This window comes from Phyllostomus hastatus, unplaced genomic scaffold (genome assembly GCF_019186645.2).
Source record: "Phyllostomus hastatus isolate PE091 unplaced genomic scaffold, TTU_PhHast_1.1 phas_contig_210, whole genome shotgun sequence".
Lineage (NCBI taxonomy): Eukaryota > Metazoa > Chordata > Mammalia > Chiroptera > Phyllostomidae > Phyllostomus > Phyllostomus hastatus.
The window spans coordinates 2,834,192-2,859,827 of record NW_025333737.1 but is presented as its reverse complement, the minus strand read 5'-3'; the positions used below and the strand labels follow the sequence as shown (position 1 = coordinate 2,859,827).

Genomic DNA, 25,636 nt, shown 5'->3' with positions numbered 1-25,636 from the left:
AGCCAGCACCCCCCTCCCCTCCGCCAAAGGGGGATTTTTAATGGGGTCCAGAACTCAGGGTGTCCAGGACATATTAAAAATATAAGATGTCTTCATCCCTACAAGTCTGAACTGGGGGATGGGATGCATGAAGCAGGGTCATTGAGAGTTGTTCTGCATAACAACAGTTTTGCAAATAACCTGAGGCATGGTCATTTAACCTATCTATAACTTTTAACTGGTTTCATGGATATGTTAAGTATCTGTAGCCTTGCTTTGAGGAAAGGATATGGGAGTGTCTTCAACCCATGATGTAACTGGGAGCAACTCCCCCTGGTTACAGTACCTGTGCAAGGACTTGGAGATGATTGGCTCCATGCCACAGGACAATGCCTTCCTGAACTTATTATGGGAGCCCAGAAAAGCTGGAAGAATATGGGAATGCTGGCAGGTGTAGCTGATTGTAGGAGGAGTTGGAAATGGGGATGCAGACAAAGATTGGCTCTGAGATTTTAAACCCAGGCATGGCAGCCACAGAAGAGATAACCATGAAGCTTTGGCAAGAGAGGGGAGAACCATGCAGCTTTGGCAAGAAAAGGGAGAACCACATGGCTTTGGTGAGATTTGGAACCACGTGGCTTTGGGGCTCCCTTTCCATGCACCTTAGGAAGCCGGAAAGCAAGATGTAGCGGCAATGCAGAGCTCGCTCTCAGCAGTTTGGAAGAAAGCAGGAGACACATTGCAGGAAGGAAAGGACTCTTGCTGGTGGGCCAGGAGAAGGTGCCATGTGGGTTTTGATTGAGAACTGGAGATCCTGGCAACACAGCTGATGGTGCTGGGAAAGCAGGGGGCCTGCCAGCCCAATAGAGATTACTGGGTAGAACCAGGGACTACCCGAGCCATGAACTTCTATATGGTACCCTGGACTGGGCAAAGGGGGGAAGGAAGGACTGTGTATGTTTGTGGGTGTTTTAAGGGACTTTGGGATTTTAATGAAGACGTTAAGTCATTACTCTTAAGTCTGTATAACTTTTGAATAAATAATTCCTTTTCGCCAATCTCTGACATTGAGAGCTCTAATTCCCTGGCAGTGGGCAAGGTGAACCTAGTATAGGGGAACCCTGGGAGAAGGGGGGTCCAATTGGTAATAATATCTCACCCCCTCAAGTCTGTTGTGTAATATTACAACATAATTTATAGTAACATTTTCATGATGGGATTAAGAAAATGAACTAAGCTTTAATTGTCAAATAGACAATTAACTTCCAAGAAGATGAGCTATTAAGAAAACCTATTTCTATTTCTATTCCTATTTCTATTAAGAAAACCTCTCTACTGTATTCTTTTCTGAACTTTTATCTTTTTTAAGTATACTTTATTGATTATGCTATTATAGTTGTCCCATTTTTTCTCCCCTTTATCTCCTCCACTCTGCACCACCCCTCCCACCAGCATTGCCCTGCCCCTCCCTTAGTTCATGTCCATGGGTCGTGCATATTAAGTTCTTTGGTTTCTCCATTTCCTATATTATTCTTAACCCCACCCTGTCTATTTTGTACCTACAAATTATGCTTCTTATTCCCTGTAACTTTTCCCCTATTCTCCTCCCTCCCCATCCCTGCTGATAACCCTCCATGTGATCTCCATTTCTGTGATTTTGTTCCTGTTCTAGTTCTTTGTCTAGTTTACTTTTGTTTTTTAGGTTCAGTTGTTGATAGTTGTAAAGTTATAGTCATTTTACTTTTCATAGTTTTGATCATCTTCTTTTTCTTAGATAAGTCCCCTTAACATTTCATATAATAAGGACTTGGTGATGATGAACTTCTTTAACTTTACCTGCCCTTCCATTCTAAATGATAACTTTGCTGGATAGAGTAATTTAGGTTGTAGGTTCTTACTTTTTACCACTTTGAATACTTCTTTCCAACCCCTTCTTGCCTTCAAGGTTTCATTTGAGAAATCAGCAGATAGTTTTATGGGAACTCCTTTGTAGGTAAATGTCTCCTTTTCTCTTGCTGCTTTTAAGATTTTCTCTTTATCTTTAATCTTGGCTAATGTAATTATGATGTGCCTTGGTGTATTCCTCCTTGGGTCCAATTTCTTTGAGACTCTCTGTGCTTCTGGACTTCCTAGAAGTCTATTTCTTTTGCCAGATTGGGGAAGTTCTCCATTTTTTTTCAAATAACTTATCAATTTCTTGCCCTTCCACTTCTCCTTCTGGTACCCCTATGATTCTGATGTTGTAATATTTAAAGTTGTCCCAGAGGTTCCTAAGCGTCTCCTCATTTTTTTTGAATTCTTGTTTCTTCATTCTGTTCTGGTTGAATGTTTATTTCTTCCTCCTGTTCCAAATTGATGTGAGTCCTGGTTCCTTCCCTTCACTGTTGATTCCCTGTATATTTTTCTTTATCTCACTTTGCATAGCCTTCACTTCTTCCTCTACTTTGCAACCATACTCAACCATTTCTGTGAGCATCCTGATTATCAGTGTTTTGAACTCTGCATCTGATAGGTTGCCTATCTCTTTGTTGCTTAGTTCTTTTTTAGAGTTTTGATCTGTTCTTTCATTTGAGTCATATTTTTTTTTGTCTCAGTGCACCTGTTATACTGTAAGGGGCAGAGCCTTAGGTATTCACCAGGGTGCAGCAACCCACTTTGCTGCATTGTGGCGCTGTATGTGGCGGAGGGGTCAGAGAGGGAACAATGACCCTTGCTCAGCTCTCTGCTGGTTTTCAGTCACTTCCCCTGCTACCCACAAGCAAATTAAATTGGGCTCTTCTGGTGCTGATTCCTGGGTGGGTGGGTTTGTGTACATTCTAGAATCCTGTGGGTCTCTCCAACACACTCTCCTGTGAGGCTGGGAGTTTCTCCCCCTGCTTCAATCTCCACAGGTTTTTACAGCCAGAGATTCTGAGGCTTTAGTTTCCCCTCACTGGAACCCCAGGTCATGTTGTCTGTCTTGCTCCCCAGTTGTTCCTCCAAGTTTATCCAAATGTGAATGTGGGACCACCTGGTCCACCAGCTGCCACAGTGCCTGGCAGATCTGTCACATTGCCATGCCTCCTCTCTGCCATGGCTGCCTGTCTCCATCCCTCCTACCAGTCCGGATGTTTCTTCTTTCACTCCTTGGTTGTTGGACTTCCATACAGTTCAATACTCTGGCTGTTCTGGTTGGTTTTTGGTTTTTAAATTTGTTGTTGTCCTCCTTTTGGTTGGGCAAGGAAGCAAAGCATATCTACCTCTGCCTCCATATTGGCCCAAAGTCCTGTCTTCCTTATGATTTTCTTAAGTTTATTATAATAATAAAGTATATAATGCATATAATATATAGAACAGTGTGTTAAGCTACGATTTATGTTACCAGTTAGGCTTCCAGTCAATAGTAGAGTATGAGTAGTTCAGTTTTGGGAGAGTGTCAAAAGTTTTACCCAGATTTTTGACTGCATGGGGGGTCAGCGCCCCAACCCCTGTGTTCTTTGCATGTGAACTATAATTACATGTATTCATAGTTATCCCAATTTATTAAGACTAAAGTACCTAATAGATATTCTATAAATATTTGAGTCCGTCAGTCTTTAGAGCAAATAAATTATGAAAAAGTGCTTCTAGGTGAGGAAAGGAAAAATAAGTAAACTAAACTTCAAAATAATGAGAAGCCATGAAGGGGAAAAATTCTGGTCTACTATGTAACAATAGCAATAAGGACTTAAAAACAAAGCAACTAACCAGCTAACAAAGGTAATAATAACTGAAAGGATATCTAAACGTGTCATGCCTATAAATCTTGGAATTCATAGTAATAAGAAACTGGAAACAATAGTGAAATAACCTGAGTGAAATTTGTAGCTATGTAGGGGCAAAGAACCCATTTAATACCATTACAGATAGAACCATAATTACCAATGCCCTCTCATTCAATGCAATTCTGTCCTCTAAATTCAAAGATACTGCTACCTCCTTGTACACAAGCCTACCCTTTTAGCATCTCCAGTGATATGTGTCCCACCAGCTCATTCACCTGAGACTGGCAATTTGTTAACAAGTGGTACTCTTTTACTTTTTCCTGGTCCCTGTTTTCTCCAGTCCTCATTTCCATAAAAGCAGATTTAATGCACAATATATAGCTCTTGGCTTTGAGAAAAATCAAGCCAGTTCTAGTTCTGCCTGAATATTACAGTGGGAACTAGATTTAGGTCATATTTGTCACTAATAAAATGGGGCTAATCTTGATTACCTAATCATATTTGCAAAGTGACTGCAACCACATTGCGCTGCTGTATTGGTATTAATGTGAGATAAAATTTTTGCTTACAAAATCAAAGAGTTTGGGACATCAGTGAGCCTGATCTTTTGTTTCCTCACAAGACAATTTCTATCAAGTTACCGTTGAGATTTTTTAAAGGTATTATAGTACAGTTGTGAAAAAAATTAAATGCTTTAGTTCCACTCCACTGAAAACTAAAATAAAAATCATTTTCTATATATATGAAATGCAGATTATAGTTAATGAAATTTATGCATTATAGAAAACAAGCAGATTTGCTGGGAGGCTGAAGTAACTTTTAATCAAACAAACATGTCTGAGGAACTTCTTAGGATATATTAAATAATAATTTTATATTAGGAATGTTAATTTTGTGAAATCTTCATTAAAAATTGAAATACAGGCACATTTTGGGCACATGTGATTATAAAATTAAAGTTTCCCAAATAAGAAGTATAAGTTTCAAGTTATAAGCACATATTGTCTAACCCCACTCAAGATCTGACACCTTGCACTGGGCCAGTGTTCCTCTGTGTGGATACCTTCCTCATGTTCCTCAGGCTGTAACACCCCATACTGGGCCACCTCTCAATCCTTGTTTCCCACAGTGACTCCCTCATCACCCTACTTAGCTTCCAACAATTGGTTTCCAGCACCTCCCCTATGTAGATAACCTCCTTGTCCTGCTTGGGTTCCAATATCGCACACACACTGGGCCTTGGTGCCCACTCAAAGACACCTATCATGCTTAGTCCCATCTAATGACTTTTGTATTGAATTGTTAGAGAAGGGAAAGAAAGGTGTTTTATTTTTAAATGCTTCAGTTATAAATAAAGACAACCATATTTATCTAAAACATATTTACTGAGCTTCAACTATGTCCAGTGGAACTATGCAGCCCTCTAAGAGCTTCTTGTCTGTCTAAGGAACCCAGAATGTCTCTGTATTATTCAGGATCTGTTTCAGTCTCAAGCAGTAAAACTAATCCACCAAAAAAAATGGCTTAAACAATAAGGAAAAGTATCATTTTGATTAATTCAGTAGCTGAACTTCATCAAGAATGCAGTTTTCCCCATCTCTCTGCTCTGCCATCCTGATTATGTCAGCAATGCTCTCAGGCTTAATATGTCCCATGATAACAGCCACATTCAAGCTTCATTACATTTATACCCAACAACAGTCAGCTGAAGTAAGTAAACAGCTCATCCCCTGTGTCTCTTAAGTGAGAGAAAAAATGTCCCAGGAGCCGCCTGCATCCCAGCCCCCCAGCTTCCTCCTCATCTCACTGTTCTGAACTGAATCACATGCTCATGCTTAAGCCAACTGCTGGCAAGCGCATGGCAGGCTTTGATGGGATGGTACACAAAACAACAAATAACCTTTATTTTAAAAACAGCAAATGATCTTTATTTTCCTACTTAAGCCAGTTTCTATTACCCTCAAATAAGAGCCCTGACAAAATATATTATATACCACTTTTTCCCATGTGCACAAAGAGAGGTAAGAGAGGGAAAATATTTTTATTTCCACTTTACAGGTAGAAAAGCTCAAGTACCCAAATGTGTTCTGCCCACGAGATTATGTTGCACCTCACACAAGCTGGGGAATCCAACACAGACATTAAAGATCTGTGTGTGTGTGTGTGTGTGTGTGTTTAAAGCAAAATGTTCCCTAAAATTTCAGTGAAGAAATTTTATACATCTGCCTCTGAAGTCCAGGAACGGAGGTTGGGGGAGAAGAAAGGATGTTTTATGTGGCGTGAACAAATGGCATTGCCTCAAATAAGCACTGCTCAAAGAGAATGTTCATGGCCACAGGGCTTGCTGCTGCCTATATTATACACTCACTTTGCAGACTGCAGGCACCTTTCTTGATGGTTATCTCCCAAAGGCTCTGTTAATTTCAAGGCCTCCATGCTAGTACTATACGGCTGCAAATCAGACTTTTGTTCAACTGGTCCTTGAACCATTTCCTCCTACCCGTCTGGTTTTTCTATTTTCAGATAGCCAGGACTGGTTAGGGAGATGCCACTTTGTCCTGGCCACATAAGAGAAATTGTCATGGGCAAGGCTACAGTGCTTACACAGTGACTGCGTTATAGACACCTGTCATTATGGACTTTGTCCTGCCACATAATATGAAACAAGCAACTATAATTTGGTCAGAGATTACAGCCCTAAAAGCAGGCTTGCTTCCTGTCTAGAACCAGGAAACACTGCTGTTTACTTTCAGCCTATAGCTTAATACTGAACAAGAACAATCACATGCACTAAATATTTTAATAATCTCATTCCGTGGAGATTAGCATTTTTAGGTGTTATACTAAAATATCTTCACCTGAAATATTTAGAATATTTTAATATAGGAAAACATATTTCATACACTTATCAATCAGATGGGCTACAATAAACACAGACATGGATCTATGCACATATGACTATCCCAGAAAAGCAGGGCCACCAGACAGCAGGACTGTCAGCCCCACCAGAATCAGATGGAATAGAGCAGATAAGCTCCCACCCAAAGGCAGACTATACCAGAAAAATAGCAGCTACATAAACTCATGTAGTCTTGGCTTTCGTGCTACAAATTGTTCTTGATGTTAAGCCAGATAAGTTGTAAAAACATACCAGGGTACATGTTTAGGTAAATCCTGGAACAAAATTTCTTTAAGTTATTTTGCATAAGGCTCTTCTGAGTACAGATCCAGGCAATTAACAAGAAAATTTCTTCTTGTAGAGACAATGCAACAGATGATTTTTGAGATACTAAATGAATGATAACATGACAACATGATTACTAGTCTTACAATTACAAATATGAGGGTCAAAGAGGGGGAAATCACTTCCTATGGTCACAGACAACATATAGACGTGCTAGGATTTGAACCCAGCACTTCTCTTGGCGGAGGTGGAAGGTGAAATGGTAATAAGCATCAAACTATAAGCTTTAGAGGGCAGTGCTTTCTGGTTTTGTTCACAGATTAATCTCAAGCAACTAGGATAGTGGGCGGCACATACTAAGTGGTTGATAAAGAAGTGCAGGACTAAGTTCCTTTTCCCATTTTAGGTAATAGTCAACAGCAATAAAATAAACTTGCTTAGCCCATGTTGTCGTTCTTCTAAAATTTCAGTAAACAAATTTCTACAGGAATAAAATACTCAGTTCCCATGCCGTTGCAGATAATACACATTGTGACTTGATACTTTCCACAGTATGGTTTTTTGAAGCTGGGCAGGGCAAACACAAAACAATAAAGAAAAGAATGAAGGAGTACATTAAAAAACCAACATAGCTACAGCATCTGTACGTGAACATTTTTCTAGATCAATGTAAGACCACATACCACTTACATTTTAGTAATAATGTTATGTAATGCATTACTTAAACATTTGAAAGAAGGTAGTTAATTACATATGGTAGAACCTCTATCTTCCTGCAACCACTGGGGAAAGCCCTATTTTTGGCCAATTCCTTTCACCCAATACCCCTTCTGTAGCCAGAACAATTTAGATGATGCTTTTGGGTCTTCCCTTAGAGCACTGAATAACAGAAAAGACAGCTTAGCTATGTAGGTGGAGCCATCATGTTGAACAAGATAAAAACAACACACTTTTATTTTAAAAATGTAATTATTTACCATCAGTAAACCATCTTACTACAGGAAGTCTGTGACAAACTAAGTAAACTTGATTGTATTGAACTCTGTGTAAGAAATTTTTCCCTTTGTAGCACTTAGTACAAAACTCCTTTTAAAAATCTTGCCTTCTTATGTTCTCAAACTAGAAGACATATTTAGGCCCTGGCCAAATAAGTGCAGTTGGTTAGCGCGCCATCCCAATACACCAAGGGTTCAATGCCCAGTCAGGGCACATGCATACTAATGAATGCATAAATAAGTGGAACAGGATGTTTGGCCAAGATGGAGGCATAGGTAGACACACTGTGCCTCCTTGCACAACCAAAAGAAGGACAACAACAATTTAAAAACAAAAAACAACCAGAAGTGACAGAAAATCGAACTGTATGGAAGTGTGACAACCAAGGAGTTAAAGAAGACACATTCATCCAGACCAGTAGGAGGGGCAGAGATGGACAGACGGGGCAGAGAGGACTCATGGCAAGGCTGCGGCTAGTGGATGGGGGTGCACAAAGCAGCGGCTGGCGGACCCAGCAAGGTGGCAGATTGTGGAATGGGGTGTGCAAGGCCAGGCAGTCCCACATTCGCACACAGATAAACCAGGCGAAACAAAGGGGGATTGGGAATTCTCAGCCTCACAGGAAAGTTCATTGGAGAGACCCACAGGGTCCAAGAATGTACACAAACCCACCCACTTGGGAATCATCTCCAGGAGGGCCCAATTGGTTTGTGGGAAGTGGGGGAAGTGACTGAAATCTGGCAGAGAGCAGAGCAAGTGCCACTGTTCCCTCTTGGACCCTTTCCCCACATACAGCATCACAATCCAGTGATGTGTGTTGCTCCACCCTGGTGAACACCTAAGGCTCTGCCCCTCACTACATAACAGGTACATCAAGACAAAAAAATGGCCCAAATGAAAGAACAGATCAAAGCTCCAGAAAAAATACAACTAAGCGATGAAGAGGTAGCCAACCTATCAGATGCAGAGTTCAAAACACTGGTAATCAGGATGCTCACAGAATTGGTTGAATTTGGTCACAAATTAGATGAAAAAATGAGGGCTATGAAAAGTGAAATAAAGGAAAATGTATAGGGAGTCAATAGTGATAGGAAGGAAACTGAGATTCAAAATCAACGGTGTGGACCAGAAGGAAGAAAGAAACATCCAATCAGAAAAGAATGAAGAAACAAGAATTAAAAAAAAATAAGGAGAGGCTTAGGAACCTCCAGGACATCTTTATTAAACATCCCAACATCCAAATTATAGGGATGTCAGAAGGAGAAGAGGAAGAGCAACAAATTGAAAACTTATTTGAACAAATAATGAAGGAGAACATCCCCAATCTGGCAAAGGAAATAGACTTCCAGGAGGTCCCAGGAGGAAGCTCAGAGGGTCCCAAAGAAGTTGGATCCAAAAAAGAACACACTAAGGCACATCATAATTACATTATCCAAGATTAAAATTAAGGAGAGAATCCTAGAAGCAGTAAGAGATAAGGAGGCAGTTACCTATAAAGGAGTTCCCATCAGACTATCAGCTGATTTCTCAAAAGAGACCTTACAGGCAAGAAGGGGCTGGAAAGAAGTATTCTAAGTCATGTAAGGCAAGGACCTACACCCAAGATTGCTCAATCCAGCAAAGCTTTCATTTAGAATGGAAGGGCAGATAAAGTGCTTCTCAGATAAGGTCAAGTTAAAGAAGTTCATCATCACCAAGCCCTTATTATATGAAATGTTAAAGGGATTTATCTAAGAAAAAGAAGATAAAAAATATGTACAGTAAAATGACAGCAAACACAATTATTAACAGCCACACCTAAAACAAAAATAAAAACAAAAACAAACTAAGCAAACAACTAGAACAGGAACAGAACCACAAAAATGGAGATCACATGGAAGGTTATCAACAGGGGAGTGGGAGAGGGAGAGTGGGGGAAAAGGTACAGAGAATAAGTAGCATAGATGGTAGGTAGAAAATAGACAGGGAGGGCATGAATAGTATGGGAAAAGTAGAAGCCAAAGAACTTATATGTATGACACATGGACATGAACTAAAGTAGGGGAATGTGAGTGGGGGGGAGTGCAGGGTAGAGGGGAGTGAAGGGGGGGAAATGGGACAACTGTAATAGCATAATCAATGAAATACATTTTTAAAAGTAAGTGGAACAACAAATCAGTGTTTCTCTCTCTCTACCTTCTTCCTCTCTCTTAAAAAAAAAGAAATCAATAAATTAAAAGATGCATTTAGCCCTGGATGGTGTAGCTCACTGGATTGAACATGGGCTGGGAACCAAAGTGTCCCAGGTTCGATTCCCAGCCAGGGTACATGCCTGGGTTGCAGGCCATAACCCCCAGCAACCGCACATCGATGTTTCTCTCTCTCTATCTTCCTCTCTTCCCTCTCTAAAAATAAATAAATAAAATCTTTAAAAAAAAGACTGTATACAGGGAATGCACACTTTAAAAAAAAAGATGCATTTACACACAAAATGAAGACTTCTTGGGCAGGGTCTGAATCTACTGTAAATCTTAAGAATAGATTCCCACCTACCCAAGACTCTCTAGGACACTTATAAAAAAAGCCAGGTAGTGATAATTTCTATAAGCATGTAATGTGGCAAATTTTAAAGCAGAAGAAAAAACACATTTTCTGTGTGTACTAATTTCTTTTTTAAATTTTATTTTAATTGTTGATCAAGTACAATTTTCTATCTTTTGCTCCCATCCCAGCCCACCCACCCAGCCCTCCCCACCTCCCTCCCATTTCCACCCGCCCCTAGTTTTTGTGCACGTGTCCTTTATATTTGTTCCTGTAAACCCTTGCCATTTTTCCCTGAAATTCCCCTTAAATTCTAATTTCTTAGAAAATATTAAAATTGGAAGATCCCAGTTTCCAGACCTAAAATTACATCTCACTGAATGAAGAAATCAATAGCATTTAAATCTTTTGAGAGGCTGGAACAATCTTTTTTGAAAAAGCAGTTTATGAGGAGATATTATTAACATTTCAAATACCGTCAACCATTAAATTTTGATCAACCTGAAGCTTTGCTCAACAGTATAATTACACACATTAGTTACCTAGTACTGTGGGAAACAAAGAGATACAGATGTTTCCATTCTATTGAGTTTTCTGCAAGTGTCAAAACTTTCTCACTGGTATTTGTGAAAAGCCAGCTTCAAAGAAAAACCAAAGGTAGGGTTAAAGCAAGCAACCATTCTTCAGCTTCCACTTCCATGTCCAAATGACATTTGTAAAATTAAATCTTATGCCTGATGTTTCTCTACCAGTTGACTAGGCTAGATTCCTACAGTTCAGCAGTAGTAACTATACAAGTCCACATGTGACTTACTCCATGGGTCACCAAGAATGAGTAGTTCTTAGAGAAACAATAAACTTTGCATGAGATTGTTACATTGTAACAGTGGCTAACATTTATTATAGGTTTACAATGTCCCAGGTCTTAATCTAAGTGTTTTGAAGACATTAACTCATTTAATCTTCACAATAACCCCACAAAGTAATTATTCTATTTGTTATATTCATTCTTTTGGGTAAGGAAATTGAGACTTAGAGAAGGAAAGCAACTTATCCTGGGTAAGTTGCTCTCTTCACCACCATACCATACTGCCTTTCCACCAACCTCCTTCTTAAGAGTGCCATCCCCCAACAAATGAGTTAACCAAATCAAATCACAGAAAATAAAGTCCCAACTACTTATGGCTAATATAAATAAATATATATACAGAAGTCCATTTTCCACAGTAAAGCAAAATAAATCTTTTAAAAATGTTAACATGTTCACTCCCCAGCTAAAAACTCTTCAATAGCTTCTTATTGTATGAAGAAGCAAGTCCAAGACCTTTAATTCAGCTTACAAGACTCTGCATCATCTGGCCTTTGTTGACCTTGCCAGCATCATCTTGCATTATTTCTTCCCTTACTTTCTATGTTCAACTTCACTGGCATTCTTTCAGGTCCTTCAACATGCTATAAGTTTCTGAACCTGTATTTCTTTCCCCACTCTCTCCACTCAACTTTTCTCTGGTTGACTTTGACTCACCTTACAGGGCACAACTCAGACACCAGTTCTCCAAGGAAGCCCTCCTTTGACCACTAACCCTTAAGCAGGTCAGGTCCCAGGATACTTTCTTATAGTATGGTGCACTTTCCTCTTTTCAGAATCATAATTTTAAGATTCACCACATAATTAACTGTTTAATGCCACCTTTCTTCACTAGAATCTGTTTCAAAGGGAGGAACAATGTTTATTATATGTACCACTATATCCCCAGCAATGAGCACAGTGTCTGTATAGCACATGGGAGGTACTGTGTACATATTTATTGACAGAATAATTGAGTGAAAGATAACCATAAACACAAGAAATGGGAACTAAGACCGTGCCGTTACAGGATAGGGGTCCGGCAAGGAAGTGTGACTATAACCAGTAAAGAAAGTTTTGCAAAACCAGTTTTGCTCCACTTTTGGTATTGTGCCTGGTGCTGCTACTCCAGACTAAGCCAGTTTAAATAGTTCAAGGTAGGGGCATAGAACGAGACCATAGAAATCCATGAATAGAGAAGGAAATGAAGAAGTGGTACTTTTAAAGTATGGCAATGAGAGATAAGGCAGATCCTAAGACCTGGACCTAACTTTGCATGGTAGAATTTAAAAGTATTACAACACAGCAATGTCACATTTGATTAATATTCCAGTGGATTTTAATTGATATTTACATGTTATATGTAGCTCATAACAGGAAGGACCATAAATTCTGAGTGCTAGAATTACCTAATATAGCCCTGGCTACTCTGCAGCTTCCCTTTAAGGCATCTAAATATGGCCCTGGTGGGAGTCTGCTAGTGTTAAAAAAGCTCCTTGAGAGAGAGAAAAATTAGTTACATACCAAAGATCGCAGACCACTTCTACAGATATAACCTGCACACTAATCAGTTCCAAAGCTCTTCATAGTAGCATGTTGAGATTCAGGCTTAAATGGTGGGGGGTAGAAGAGAGGTAGATGATAGTCTCTTTATCCCCTATATTAACTTCAGGCAAATACAATATACCTATACTCTCAACTTTAAGACTACAAATAAGAAATGCTAATCTAGAACTAAGACCTTGCAGAATGCTGGATTACTTCTTTTTTTAAGATTATTTATTTATTTATTTATTTATTTATTTATTTTTAGACAGAGGAGAAGGGAAGGATAAAGAGAGGAAGAGAAACATCAATGTGTGGTTGCCTCTCGCATGCCCCTTACCTGAGAGCACCTGGCCTGAGACCCAGGCATGTGCCCTGACTGGGAATCAACCAGCGACCCTTTGGCTTGCAGGCCGGCACTCAATCCACTGAGTCACACCAGCCAGGGCAACTTTATTTTTAATAATCTAAAATAAATAAATAAACAAGACTCTAAAATATGAATAAGACAACTATGATACTCTAAAAGCCTTTCATATCCTCACCATTTGAATATTCTTATTTTAGGTCTCTTCTGTGAGTTTCAATTCTTTTTGCTATTTATCTGCTTATATACAGAGTGGGCAAAAGTAGATTTACAGTAACACAAACAATACAATAATTAATAAATAACAAGAATAAACTGTTTTGCAAACTCATAAGTGTAAACCTACTTTTGCCTACACCGTATGTAGTCTTTAAGTAGTTGTAACCAGAGTATATATGTAAATTTTGTTCATTTTTAAACTTGACATATCAAGTAAAGAATGAATTACTCTCTTCTTATGCCACACTTGTACCTAGTATACACATGTCCATGTCTGCACTTGCCACACTATATTCTATCTCTCCTTCTAGGCTGTGGGCATTTAAAGGACAAAGCTAACATTTTCTTTTCTTAAAATAATATTTGTGGAATGAATAAATGATGGCTATGAAATTTTGTTCCACCTCCTTTTAAATTGTTTCAGTATTTTTTAAAAGTAGATAAAACATGTACATGACACAAAACTCAAAAAGGACAGTATGATAAATGTTAATAAGTCTTCATCTCACATCTGCTCCCCATACCAACACAAATTCTTCTCCCTAAAGAGAATTGCTATTTTTAATTTTTATGTATATTACCAGACACAATCTAGGTGTTACTAAAAATCTAAATAAATTATTTTTTGCTCTGATTTTGACTCTGATTTTGTTTTACACAAATGACACACATATTTCTTTGCACCCTGGTATTTTCTTTTAACAGTAGGAGATAATTCCATGTTAGTTGATGTGGAAACACTATGATAGACATTTAGGATACTTCTAATTTTTTGCCATTACAATGCTTGTCCTTGAATATATGAAATTGCACAAATGTAGAAATATTTCTGGAGGATAAATTTCCACTAATTAAAGTTCTGGAGCAAATCCTATAAACATTCAGAATTTTCATAGATATTTCCAAATTGCACTCCATGGAGGTTATCCTAATTTATACTCCATCAATAATACATTAAAACATATAGCTATACCACTTTTGCATGCTCCTGCCAACACAATGCAATAGCAAACTTTTTTGATCTTTGCCAATTTAAGAGGTAAAAAAAGTATTGGTATGAGAACTATTTTTATATGTTAAATTTTTTCATATGTTGAAGAGCCATTTGTATATCTTTTTCTGTGAAAGTCTGTTAGTTTCTTTTGTACATTGTTCCATCATGTTTCTGATTTTTAAAAAAAGTGTAGAACAATTTATGTATTGTAGAAATTAGCTCTTTGTCATGTGTTAAAAATCTTCCTCACATGTTGTCTTTCACTTTGTTTATAGGATCTTTTAATGTAAAATTTTTGACTTTACGTATTTGAATTTATGAGTGTTTTCTTTTATGGTGCCTGGATTTTGTGTCTTATTTTTAAAAAGTCTTCCCTAATACAAGATTATAAAAAAGTTCCCCCGTATGTTCCTCCTTGCAATGTCAATTATTTTACATTTAATATAATTCTCTGATCCATCTGTAATTTATTTTGTCATAAGAATGCGGTAGAGATGCAACTTTATTTTGCCACTTATTTACTTTTTTCATTTAATGTTTCATATACAATTTCTCATAGAACTATATAGGTTTCATATTTTTTATTTTAATGGCTTCAATGAGTTAACATTACCATAGTTTACTTAGCCATTCTTTGTCTCCTATTACTAAACATGTTCATTAAAATTTTAGTTATATATATTTTTTCTTCTTAAATAATTTCTTCAGAGGAAATTTTCAAGAATTAGATTTGTGGGTCAAGAGTTTGAATATTATTATAACCTTTGACTAAACTGTCAGATTGCCATGATCTAACCAATTTATGATCTTCACCAATACAATCATCAAGTAACATGTATATATGGATATGCACAAATCTTTTCCAAAATGATGTTTACGCTAGGCATTATTCAAATCTCAACAGTTAGGCTCCTTATCCGTAGTCAAAAAACTTACATTACACTTATATAGAACGTGATCACCCTAATAATTATTGTTATTTCCTGGGAGGAAAATGAGCAAGTAGACAAATTCTTCCGGAGCCAAGGGCAATCCAGAAGACTCTACTGGAAAATCCTAAAAGTAACTTGACAAATCAAGCATTGCAATAGAGTAAGAAGTCTGCAGCATTAAAATTCAAGGCTCTGCTGTGGCTTGTGTGGCTCAGTGGATTGAGTGCCAGCATGCAAACCGAAAGGCTGCTGGTTTGATTCCCAGTCAGGGCACATGCCTAGGTTTGGGCCAGATCCTCAGTTAGGGGCAAGTGAGATGCAACCAATCGATGTATCTCTCAGACATCAGTGTTTCTCTCCCTCTTTTTATCCCTCCCTTCCCCTCTCTCTAAAAATAAATAAATAAAATCTTTTAAAAAAGTGAATAAATCAATAAATAAATAAATTCAAAGCTGTGCCCTGCCCAGGTAGTTAAGTAGGTTAGAGCATCATCCTGATATGCTAAGGTTGTGGGTTTGATCCCCAGTCAGAACACATACAAGAATCAACTACTGAATGCAAAAATAAAGACCAACAAATTGATGTTTTTTTCCTCTCTCCCCTCCACTAAAAAAAAAATCAATAAAAAGATCAATTGATAAATAAAAAAATTTCACTGTTCATCTCTCTCTTTTCCCAAGAGCAGAGTTTCCCTTCCTCCCACATTCTTTCCAAGCAAGCCTCTTGAAGTTCTGGTCACCATCTAATACTTCTTTATCAGTTTCTTCCATCAACAGTCTTCCACTTGGCTCCTGGATCAGACCCTTCAAGTTCTTTAACTCAAGATCAGGAAATAATATGTTTATCTAACATCAAACAATGAACATCCATGCTCAGTCTGGTGAGGATATAGCAGAGATTTCCTACTTCTTGGGAGCTGTCTCTCTATCATTTGCTGAATTATACACTGCTTGCAACCCTTTTGCTCTCCCTTTTCCTTGCTGCCTCCTAGAGCTCTCTTTCAAAAAGCATTTTAGGAAGAAGACTTCTTTTGAAGAATTATCTTAATTATTAAAATGTATTATTTATAAATATTATAATGCCCCTTCTGGAAATTTGGTACAGTGTCATGGTATGAATGCTGGACAGACCAGACAGGAGAGTCAGTTGCAAGTCTGGAGTAGATTCCAAGCATATATCTGACAAAGCGCAGCATGAAGCATAATCTTGGGAATCAGACTTGAACTTTACTACTCACTAGATATGACGCTAAGCAAACCCCTTAACAATTCTGAACTAAAACATCACTATGTTAGATCCTTCTTGATCATCCTTTATCTAAATGGCTATTCTGTCTTACTCTTTATTATTATTTCCCCATTTGTAATTTTCATAGTGCTATCACATTTTATAATTGTTTGCTTATTTGTTTTTGTATTATGTATCTTCCCCAATGGACTGTAAGCCCCATAGGGCAGGGTTTGATTTATTCACCACTGGATACTCATTGCCTAGCCTGGTGCCTGCCACAGAGTAGACACAAATAATTGTAGACTAAATGAGCTGAGTTTTCTTCAAGACTTGGATAAATACTACTACTCATCAAAGATGTAAACATGTAAAAAACATTTAGTATAGAGCCAGGTACTACATGGTTAATGCTCAACAAATGTCAGCCACTATTTCGGTTATAGTTCTCAGCAAGTCACAGTCCTTGTAACTTAACTTTCCTAACTAAAGTGAAAAGAAAAATTACTACCTCTTCCTTACTGCTAAAGCACACTGTGATATTACAAAATAATAATAATAATAATTGTTATTATTATAAAAAACAAAGGCATTAGGAGAAACCCAGAAGATAGTTTCCATTGAGATTAAGAATTTGTTAAATATACAATTCCCCCTTGACATTTGTCTTAATCAAGACTCCACCCCAAGCACTGAGATAACTGATATTTGGGAGAGCAAACTAGGGCTGAGAAGGACTGCTTCAGTGCAATAGTGGCAGCACTTGACAAATTCATAGAAAGAAAGGAGAGTTAATCTAGCTATAAAATACCCCAGTGATATATCCAATTTCCAGTGATAAATACTATCTTACTCCCCATCTGAAACATGAAACCTGATTGTTTTTAAGCTACCTCCTTCTTCCCTACACTTCTAATAAATAACGATGTGTCTTTACAATATTCCAAATTCAGTCTTCAAATGTCCCCAAATGTGTTATTTTGTAATTCCACCCTAGGGAATTTCTAAGAACCATGATTCTGAATTCTGGCTGCATGAAGAAGCACCTATGGAGGATAAAGATATTGAGCCTCATCCAAGATGCACTGAATAAGAAACTTCCAAAAGTGAGATTTGAGTGTCTGTTTTTGAAAAGGTTCACAGATTACTTTGGTGCAAAGCCTGAATTGAGAACCACTCTTTCATTTGCCTCTGATCTCCTAGCACCAGAATGACAATATTGCATTCAAAGGCAAAGGCAATCCAGCATAAGGTTAAGAGCTCAAGCAGACAATGTCAGGCAGAATTGGCTGTCATTACCAGCAGGGCCACCTACTTTATGCATGTTTCTTCAGCTTTAAACAAGAAATACTAAAAGTACTTGACCTCAGAGACTTGGATTCAACACTAAATTGAATAAAAATCATTTAGCATGCCTAGAAAATAGTAAGTGCTCAATAAATTGCCTTGCTTATTACCTTCCAAAGGGTAAATTATTTCCAAATTGTAATCTAAAAAAAAAGTCTGTACAGTTTTATTAATGAAAAAAAACTTACAAGTCCTGCCATCTACTGTTTTCCCTGCTCTCCTAAACCAAAATAGGAGTTAAGTATGCCTGAGTAGGCACACCTCAGATTATAGAAGAAAGATAACCCAGTTAGTTGAAGCTTTTACTTGGTTGATTTTGTAGATCAGGTCAACCTCCTGGTTTCTAACTGCTACATTTAGTGCTATATTTTATATCCTCTTATGCAAGATGTCTCAAAACTATGCCTCTGGTCAAAAAAAGGACCAGAAGTCAGACCCATACAAACCTAGCACATGAAAGTATAGTGTGCCTGAAGAATCATTTTTAGATTCCTTTAGCCAAGGTATTAACTACATACAATTTGCAAGTTACTGTGCTAAGCATTGTGGCAAATATAAAGATGCATAAGAGTAAGTTTCTAGCCTTTCAATGGCCATTTTATAAATTTAAATAATATATTTTAGAAGTTGCCAACTTAGTCATGCCTAAATAATATATTTTAGAAGTTGCCACGACTTAGTCATGCCATAAGCCAAATCAAGGATGGTAAAGAAAGGAAAGATGGTCAGGATGCCCACGTTTTCCTCTTCCTTCTCTCTAGAGCTGAACTTAATTGTATCCACAGACATTGGTGGCATTGTTGACTCTGTTTAAGAGATGGTGACACCATGTCATCCTATACCTGCCCCTGCTCTCACCACAGATAACATGCCAGGCCCTCTAAATAGTTTACACAAATTATCTCATTTAACTATAATAATTCTATGGACAAATATTATTATTATTTCCATTTTATAAAGATGGGGGAAGTGAGGCTTAGAGAAGTGGAGTGACAAAGCCAGTATGTGATGGGACACTGACTCAAGCTCTCTGAACCTTGAGCATGAGCTCTTTAACTATTACACATGTGATACTGAGCCCTGATTCTGGAGGTCAGAGAGGATCCTTTAAAGTGCATAGCCTGGCCCTGCCCAGTGTGACTCATTTGGTTGGGTGTCAGCCTGTAAACCAAAAGGCCATGCATTTGATTCCCAGTAGGGCATGTCTGGGAGGCAACCAGTTCATGTTTCTTTCTCACATCATGCTTCTCTCACTCTTTCTCCTTCCCTTCCCCCTTCTCTCTAAGATCAATAAGCATGCCCTTAGGTGAGGATTAAAAAAGAAAGCACATAGCCTGATGCCCACATCAAAATCATATGGTCAAGAAGTCAGAATACTGGTTATCTCTGGGAGGTGATGGCTGAGAGGGTGAGTAGTGACTGGAAGGGGGCAAGGGCAGGGGAGGTGGGGGACGGTGGGGGGTGGGGACTGGTGGCTGGGGAATGATAATACTCCATTTCTTTCTCTTTTTACTTGAGAAATGATAATACTCCTGTTTGTTTGTTTTTTATTTGGGAGAGAAAGAGAGGGAGAGTGAGAGAGACATTAATCTGTTGTTCCACTGATTTATGCATTCATCGGTTGATTCCTATATGTGCCCTGACTAGAAATCAAACCTGCAACCTTGGTATATCATGGCAACACTCTGACCAACTGAGCTACCTGGACGGGACTCATTGTTTTTATTCTGTACACCATATTTCAAAACTTGAAACACACAAGAAAAACCAGATACTTCAGAATACTCCTGAAGATTCAAATCCCTTCTATTTTAACTCCACAGGTAGGCTACCCCACAGTAGGCCTTGGATTAAGGCTTATCTTTTTTTTTTCTTTTAAGAGAGAGGCAGGGAGGGAGAAAGAGGGAGAAACATCAATGTGTGGTTGCGTCTCCAGTGCCCCCTACCGGGGACCTGGCCTGCAACCCAGTCATGTGCCCTGACTGGGAACTGAACCTGTGACCCTTTGGTTCACAGGCTGGCACTCAATCCACTGAGCCACACCAGCAGGGCTTATCTTAATGCTAATTCTTAAGTCTTTCATCTTGAATTTAGTATTAGGTTAAATATTCTCTCTCCAAAGCCATTCTCCCACTCCACAAAATGAGTATGTGAAAACCTCCAAAGAAGCTGCCACCTAGGATACTATTATATTCTAAAATATTTGTCCTGTCCTAAAGGAGAATGCAGATCTACAGTTCTTGTAAAGTATCCTAAACTAAATAATGCTTACATTTTAGATTTTCTTTTTGTCTGCCTTTTCCACATTTGATTCTAGAGGGTGGCTTTTTTGTCTTCCTTTACTAACAAAAGGCTAACATCTCTTCCTTTCACTGGGCTATGTAAACATAAAAGCTATTTTGATTGCACAGAGTAAAAATGCATTCCCTACAAGGATATAACATACTAGTAAATAAATGAATAGACAAAAAAAGTGTAACCATCTATATGTGTCCCTCTTCCTGCACCCCATGTGAGAGTGGGGTCAGACGAGTGTGGAAAGGAGACAAAGAAATTAGCTGTATTCTTAGGAAATAAACTACTGTAACAAGCATTTTCCTGACCTCCAGGCTGGGGAAGAAACAACACATACAATGGTAATGAATCCAGTTGTTTCTAGCTGAACCTCTACAAATATAATAATTGGAATGTAAGCTAATGCAGAACTTTTTTTTCTTTTCCTTTAAGGCAGGATAGCAGTAGGAATGGGGTGATGGAGAATGGAGAGGACACTCAAGATCTCAATGGCTGCTGCCAGCCACTAGTATCCCAAACTGCTCTAGGTACTGCCTAAATTCTTATCTAGAGCCAAAGTGAAACTGCAGCTAGGGCTAGTATCTTTCTCCTCCATGATCCTGTCTAGTCACACTGTCATCTTACTCTGGGGCAGGCAGTCAATTTTCCCATTATGGAGGCCTCCAACAACCTGTGCACAGCAGAAGGAACAAGTAGCTGCTTCTACTCTTTTGCAGTTCCCTAGAGGATGAGTGGGACCAGAGATGGAGCAGAGGCCTTGATAAACTCGCCTGTTCCCTTCTGGGAAAGCCCCAGGAGATCTAAGACAGCCAGCCCTCTTCCAGAGAAAGCCATCCCTTCTTTGCCTCCAGCCAAATTTCCACTCATTCCACTCATTCCCAGATTTCATCTCCCCCATGCCCTCCCTACCCCGCAACGACATAAGAGTTATTTTCTTCTCTCCATTTCATGGCTTTCCATGAATATCCATAAAACTAATTTGTTGAAACATAGGTTGAAACATTTTCCTAGGGTAGATACTTTTTTTAAATTTCAGTTTTACTGAGATATACTTGACAAATAAAAGTATAAAATATTAAAAGTGCACATTGTGGTGATGTGATATACATATACATTGTAAAAGGATTCCCCATTTCATTAATTAGCATAGCCATTACTTCACATATTTACCTTTTTTTTTTTTTTTGGTAAGAACATTTACATCTACTCTTTTAACAATTATACAACAGAGTTCTCAACTATAGTCACCATGTTTTACATTAGATCCTCAGATCTTATTTTTCTTATTGCTTAAAGTTTGTTTTTAGAGAGATTCTATATTTTATCCCTAACCCCCATAACCCTGGGCATGATGATTTGTACATGACAGTCAATCAACACTTGTGAAAGAATGTGTGCATAAATAAGTGAATGAATGAATATAGCTAACTAAATTTCATATTTCTGTTATTCCAAGAGTAAAGAAAAAGTTCTTCAGTGATTCACTTTATCTTCTACTCTTTACATCAGTTAACTTCTATTTCAAATAGTTATCAAGATCCCATACCACTTCCTTTGAAGAAAATTCAAAGTGGGGATTTTAATCTGTTTGCTCTACAAATAATTTTTTTTCAAGTTTAAGTCTTCAAATTGCAAAGGAGCTCTTCAATCTCCTTTCATGTGAAGGTGGAAATGGGGAGCTGAGAAGAGAGGGAAAAAAAGTATGGGAAATACTTCCTGAGCAAACAAAAGAGGAGGATCCAATACCTTTAAAGAACCAGCTAAGTACATGTAACCACTTTTGCCTCTTGAAGAGGAAAAACAAATCTGACTTAAATGAATGAAAGCTCTGGCACTAAAATAAAGCAATCCAGGTAATCTGAGAATACATATGCCCAATTAATTGTTTCTAAGGGAGAACAATCATTAAAATTTGAGTGATTTTTCACCACATGTGTTCAATTTCATAAAGATATTCTTCATGTGGATTGCCATACACTGGTCTCTCTTTGAGACAAAATCAGCCAAAACAATAAGTCGGTCTAAGTCCAGAGGACTCTACTGTAGACTGAACAAAATAAATCTTATAGGATACTATATAGAGAGCTGGTACCCATTCTATCAATGATGATGCAGCCTGCTGATAATGAGCTCACTGATGGTTGTCAGCTGAGATCTGATGTCAGTGCTGCCCCTGCTTATCACACAACACTAGGCAAAGAATATAACCTTTCTACCCTAAGTCTGTCATTGCAAATGTTGATAATAAATGAGTGTTCATGTGAATTCATTAGTAAATGTTTTCAAGAACTAGGGAAATGAGCACCACTCTAGCTATTCATGAGTCACAATAAATGACTTCATGCCATTCCAGACTCTTCATCAATGCTGAATGAAGTGTAACCAGATAAATCAATGTAATAGTCAAATGAGGTCCTACAATAGCGATTGCCTTCATTGCACAGTGAATGTAAAGAAGACAGTTAAAGAGAAGGCAGTCCTGTGGTGATATAATTGAGAGTAATAGCTTACTTTGAGAGAAAGCTTCCACTGCTGAAACCTCAACATTTAAAGAGTGCTTCCTATGCACAATAAACACCTTGAAGTTGACAGAAACCAGATTTTCTCATCAAGGTTTGTCAAATCTTGTTTTAGTCAAGGCTAGTAAAGGCAATTATTCTTATGGAAGAGATATTAATTTTTTAAGAGATATTAATTTTTTAATACATCAATTTAATTCATTCTCCAACTGCAGCCTGATTCCATGGGTAATTTGCAATAATTCGGCAACTATGCCAGAGGCCAGATGAGATAAATAAAATTAATAACACGTCATGAAATGTAGTTAGTTCTACATTTGAGATGATCTAGCTGACTCTCCAGCCCAGTAATTATAATACCATTTGGCTTAATATTATCAACAGCCAGGATGTATTAGGTCTATGCATGTGGGGTACAGTGGCAGCCCTGGCCATGTGACTCAGTTAGTTGGAGCATCATCCCATACACCAAAAGGTTATGGGTTCCATCCCCGGTCAGGGCACATACCCCTGGTCAGGGTAGGTTGCAGATTCGATTCCCAGTTGTGGTGCATAGTTGCAGGGTGAGTGGTGGTAGGGCAACTGATCAGTATTTCTCTCACATAGATGTTTCTCTTTCTCTCTTTTCCACTCTCTCTAAAATAAGTAAGCATATCTTTGAGTGAGGACTAAAATAAAAAGGTACAGTGGCAGCACCAATATCAAGCAGCTGTCACCAAGAAAAGGAGACTACTGACCATTTAAACACACACACACACACACACACACACACACACACACACACACAAACAATCATATTCCATATTGACAGAGACTCACTCAAGGTTCCAGGGTACATTTTTCTATTTTTTTGATAGATATGCTTTGAGAGGAAGTTATTATACATATAAATATACCATACTGTTTGTGTTTGTATACACACTCATTCTAAGTCACTTATTTGCCTTTAGGCACTATTCCAGTTGTATTTAAAAGCCATTTCACCCAAAACGCTTTCCCTTGAATCACCAAAGACTGTATAAAATCATATACCTACGTACATTGGAATCACTAAAGATTTCTGATTCTTCACATTCACAGCAAAGTAATGCTGCTGATTCATTGTCTTCCAAATGAGAGCTCTGTAATAGAAACAAGATCTTTTCAGAGATCCAGACAAATGGGGCCACAAACTTGATGGGAAAAGCCAGCAGAAATCACTGAGTCAGTGTTAGATCATAGGTGAGAAGCTGCAATTCTGATTAGCAATAGCTATTTTGCCAAGAAGAAAAAGCCAACAAGTGATTGGTTGGGTGATTGGAAAGTTGATTATGTTTGATGAGTTGAGGCATTTCTGTGGTTGCCAATTCAGGCAATGGGATGTTCTTTTTCTGTAAAGATGGTGCTACTAACTCTTCATAGTATGTACTATGTACTCTTTCCAGAATGGGTAGAATTGTGTTCATTTATCCTAATATTCAAGGGTACATATTCGATATGAGAGTTTAGAGACAGGCTTTAAAATATAACAAAGTACATGATTGGGAGATCTAACCACTTAGCCTGGCCTCATTAGCCCTCTGCTAACAAGTGATTATAAGAAGAGCCAAAAGACATGCCCTATTCAAGTCTTCCTGACAGATTCCAAGAAATGATTTAAGACCTTTCTTCCACTGCCAATCTCTATTTCAAAATCTGTGTAGAAGATTGATAAGGAAAACAGGACAATGGAGTAAAACAATTAACTGGTAATACAGAGTATTTTTCCCTTAAGACTAAAAACACCACACACACACACACACAAAGAGGAGAAAAAGCTCCAACTGTGACCCAATAAATTCCATTAAAATGTTTGCAGTTTGGGGAACACCTGCTAGAAACCCAGCTATCCCTTTATAGAGATGTATACACTAATGTCATAAAAATTTCTTGCTACCACATGGTCCAGTAATCCCACTTCTGGGTGTGAATTCAACAGCACTGAACTCAGGATCTCAAAGAGATTATCTGCACTCCTGTGTTCATTACAGCCATTTTTCACAAGAGCCAAGATACGGAAACAACCCAAATGTCTATTGACAGGCAAATGAATACAGAAAATGTAGTATATCCATACAGTGGAATATTATTCAGCCTTTAAAAAGGAAATCCTGCCATATGTGAGAATATGGGTGATCCTGAAGGAAATTATGCTAAGTGACAGTATTAAACCAGTCACAGAAGGATAAATACTGCTTGGCTTCATTTATTTGAGGTACTTAAAATAATCAAACTCATAGTAGCAAAGTAGAATGGTGGTTGTAGGGGCTGAGGTTCTGGAGGAGGAAATGGGGAGTTGTTGTTTAATGGGTATAAAGTTTCAGTTATGCAAGATGAGTAAATTCTAGAGAGCTGTTGTACAACATAGTCCTTACTATTAAAAATACTCTATTGTGCACTTAAAATATTTGTTAAGAGGGTAGATCTCATGTTAAATGTTCTTACCACAAAACAAACAATAAAAAATCCCAAAGGGGCACAAGGAAACTTTTGGAAGTGATGGATATGTTTATTACCTTGATTATAGTGACGGCTTCACAGGTGTGAATTCTAAATTCATCAAAATGAATACATTAACTATGTGAAGTCTTTTTTAAAATATCATTTATATCTCAATAAAACTGTTAAACAAAAGACAAAAACTCACTACTTGTAGCTGAAACTTAATTATATGTAACTACTCTATGGCTATACTTGTTGACCCCTACTTTGATTTTTCACAGCTGGGGCTGTGTTTCAACCTGCAGAGGTTAAGAGTTTGAGAGTGCAAATAAACTTATATGAAAGGAAGAAAAGCTTGCAATTATTATTTCTGGTAACTGCCTTCTACTGGTTTATTTCCTTCTTACTTTTTTTCTGTGATCTTTTGCCTACTTTTGATTTTTCTTACAACCAAATCTCATC

At 38.0% G+C, this 25,636-nt stretch overlaps 1 protein-coding gene across 3 annotated transcripts in view; it reads right to left on the bottom strand.

Moving 5' to 3' along the window:
• The window catches only part of SSH2 (slingshot protein phosphatase 2), a 249,703-nt gene that overhangs the window by 166,222 nt on the left and 57,845 nt on the right, over positions 1-25,636 (bottom strand). For 2 of the 3 annotated variants that reach the window (XM_045837587.1, XM_045837588.1), the window contains one exon: positions 23,755-23,835. The exons of the other annotated variant lie outside the window; for it this stretch is intronic. In XM_045837587.1, coding sequence (XP_045693543.1) covers positions 23,755-23,835 — 81 coding nt within the window. The remainder of the gene's footprint in view (positions 1-23,754; positions 23,836-25,636) is intronic. 3 annotated transcript variants of the gene reach the window in all.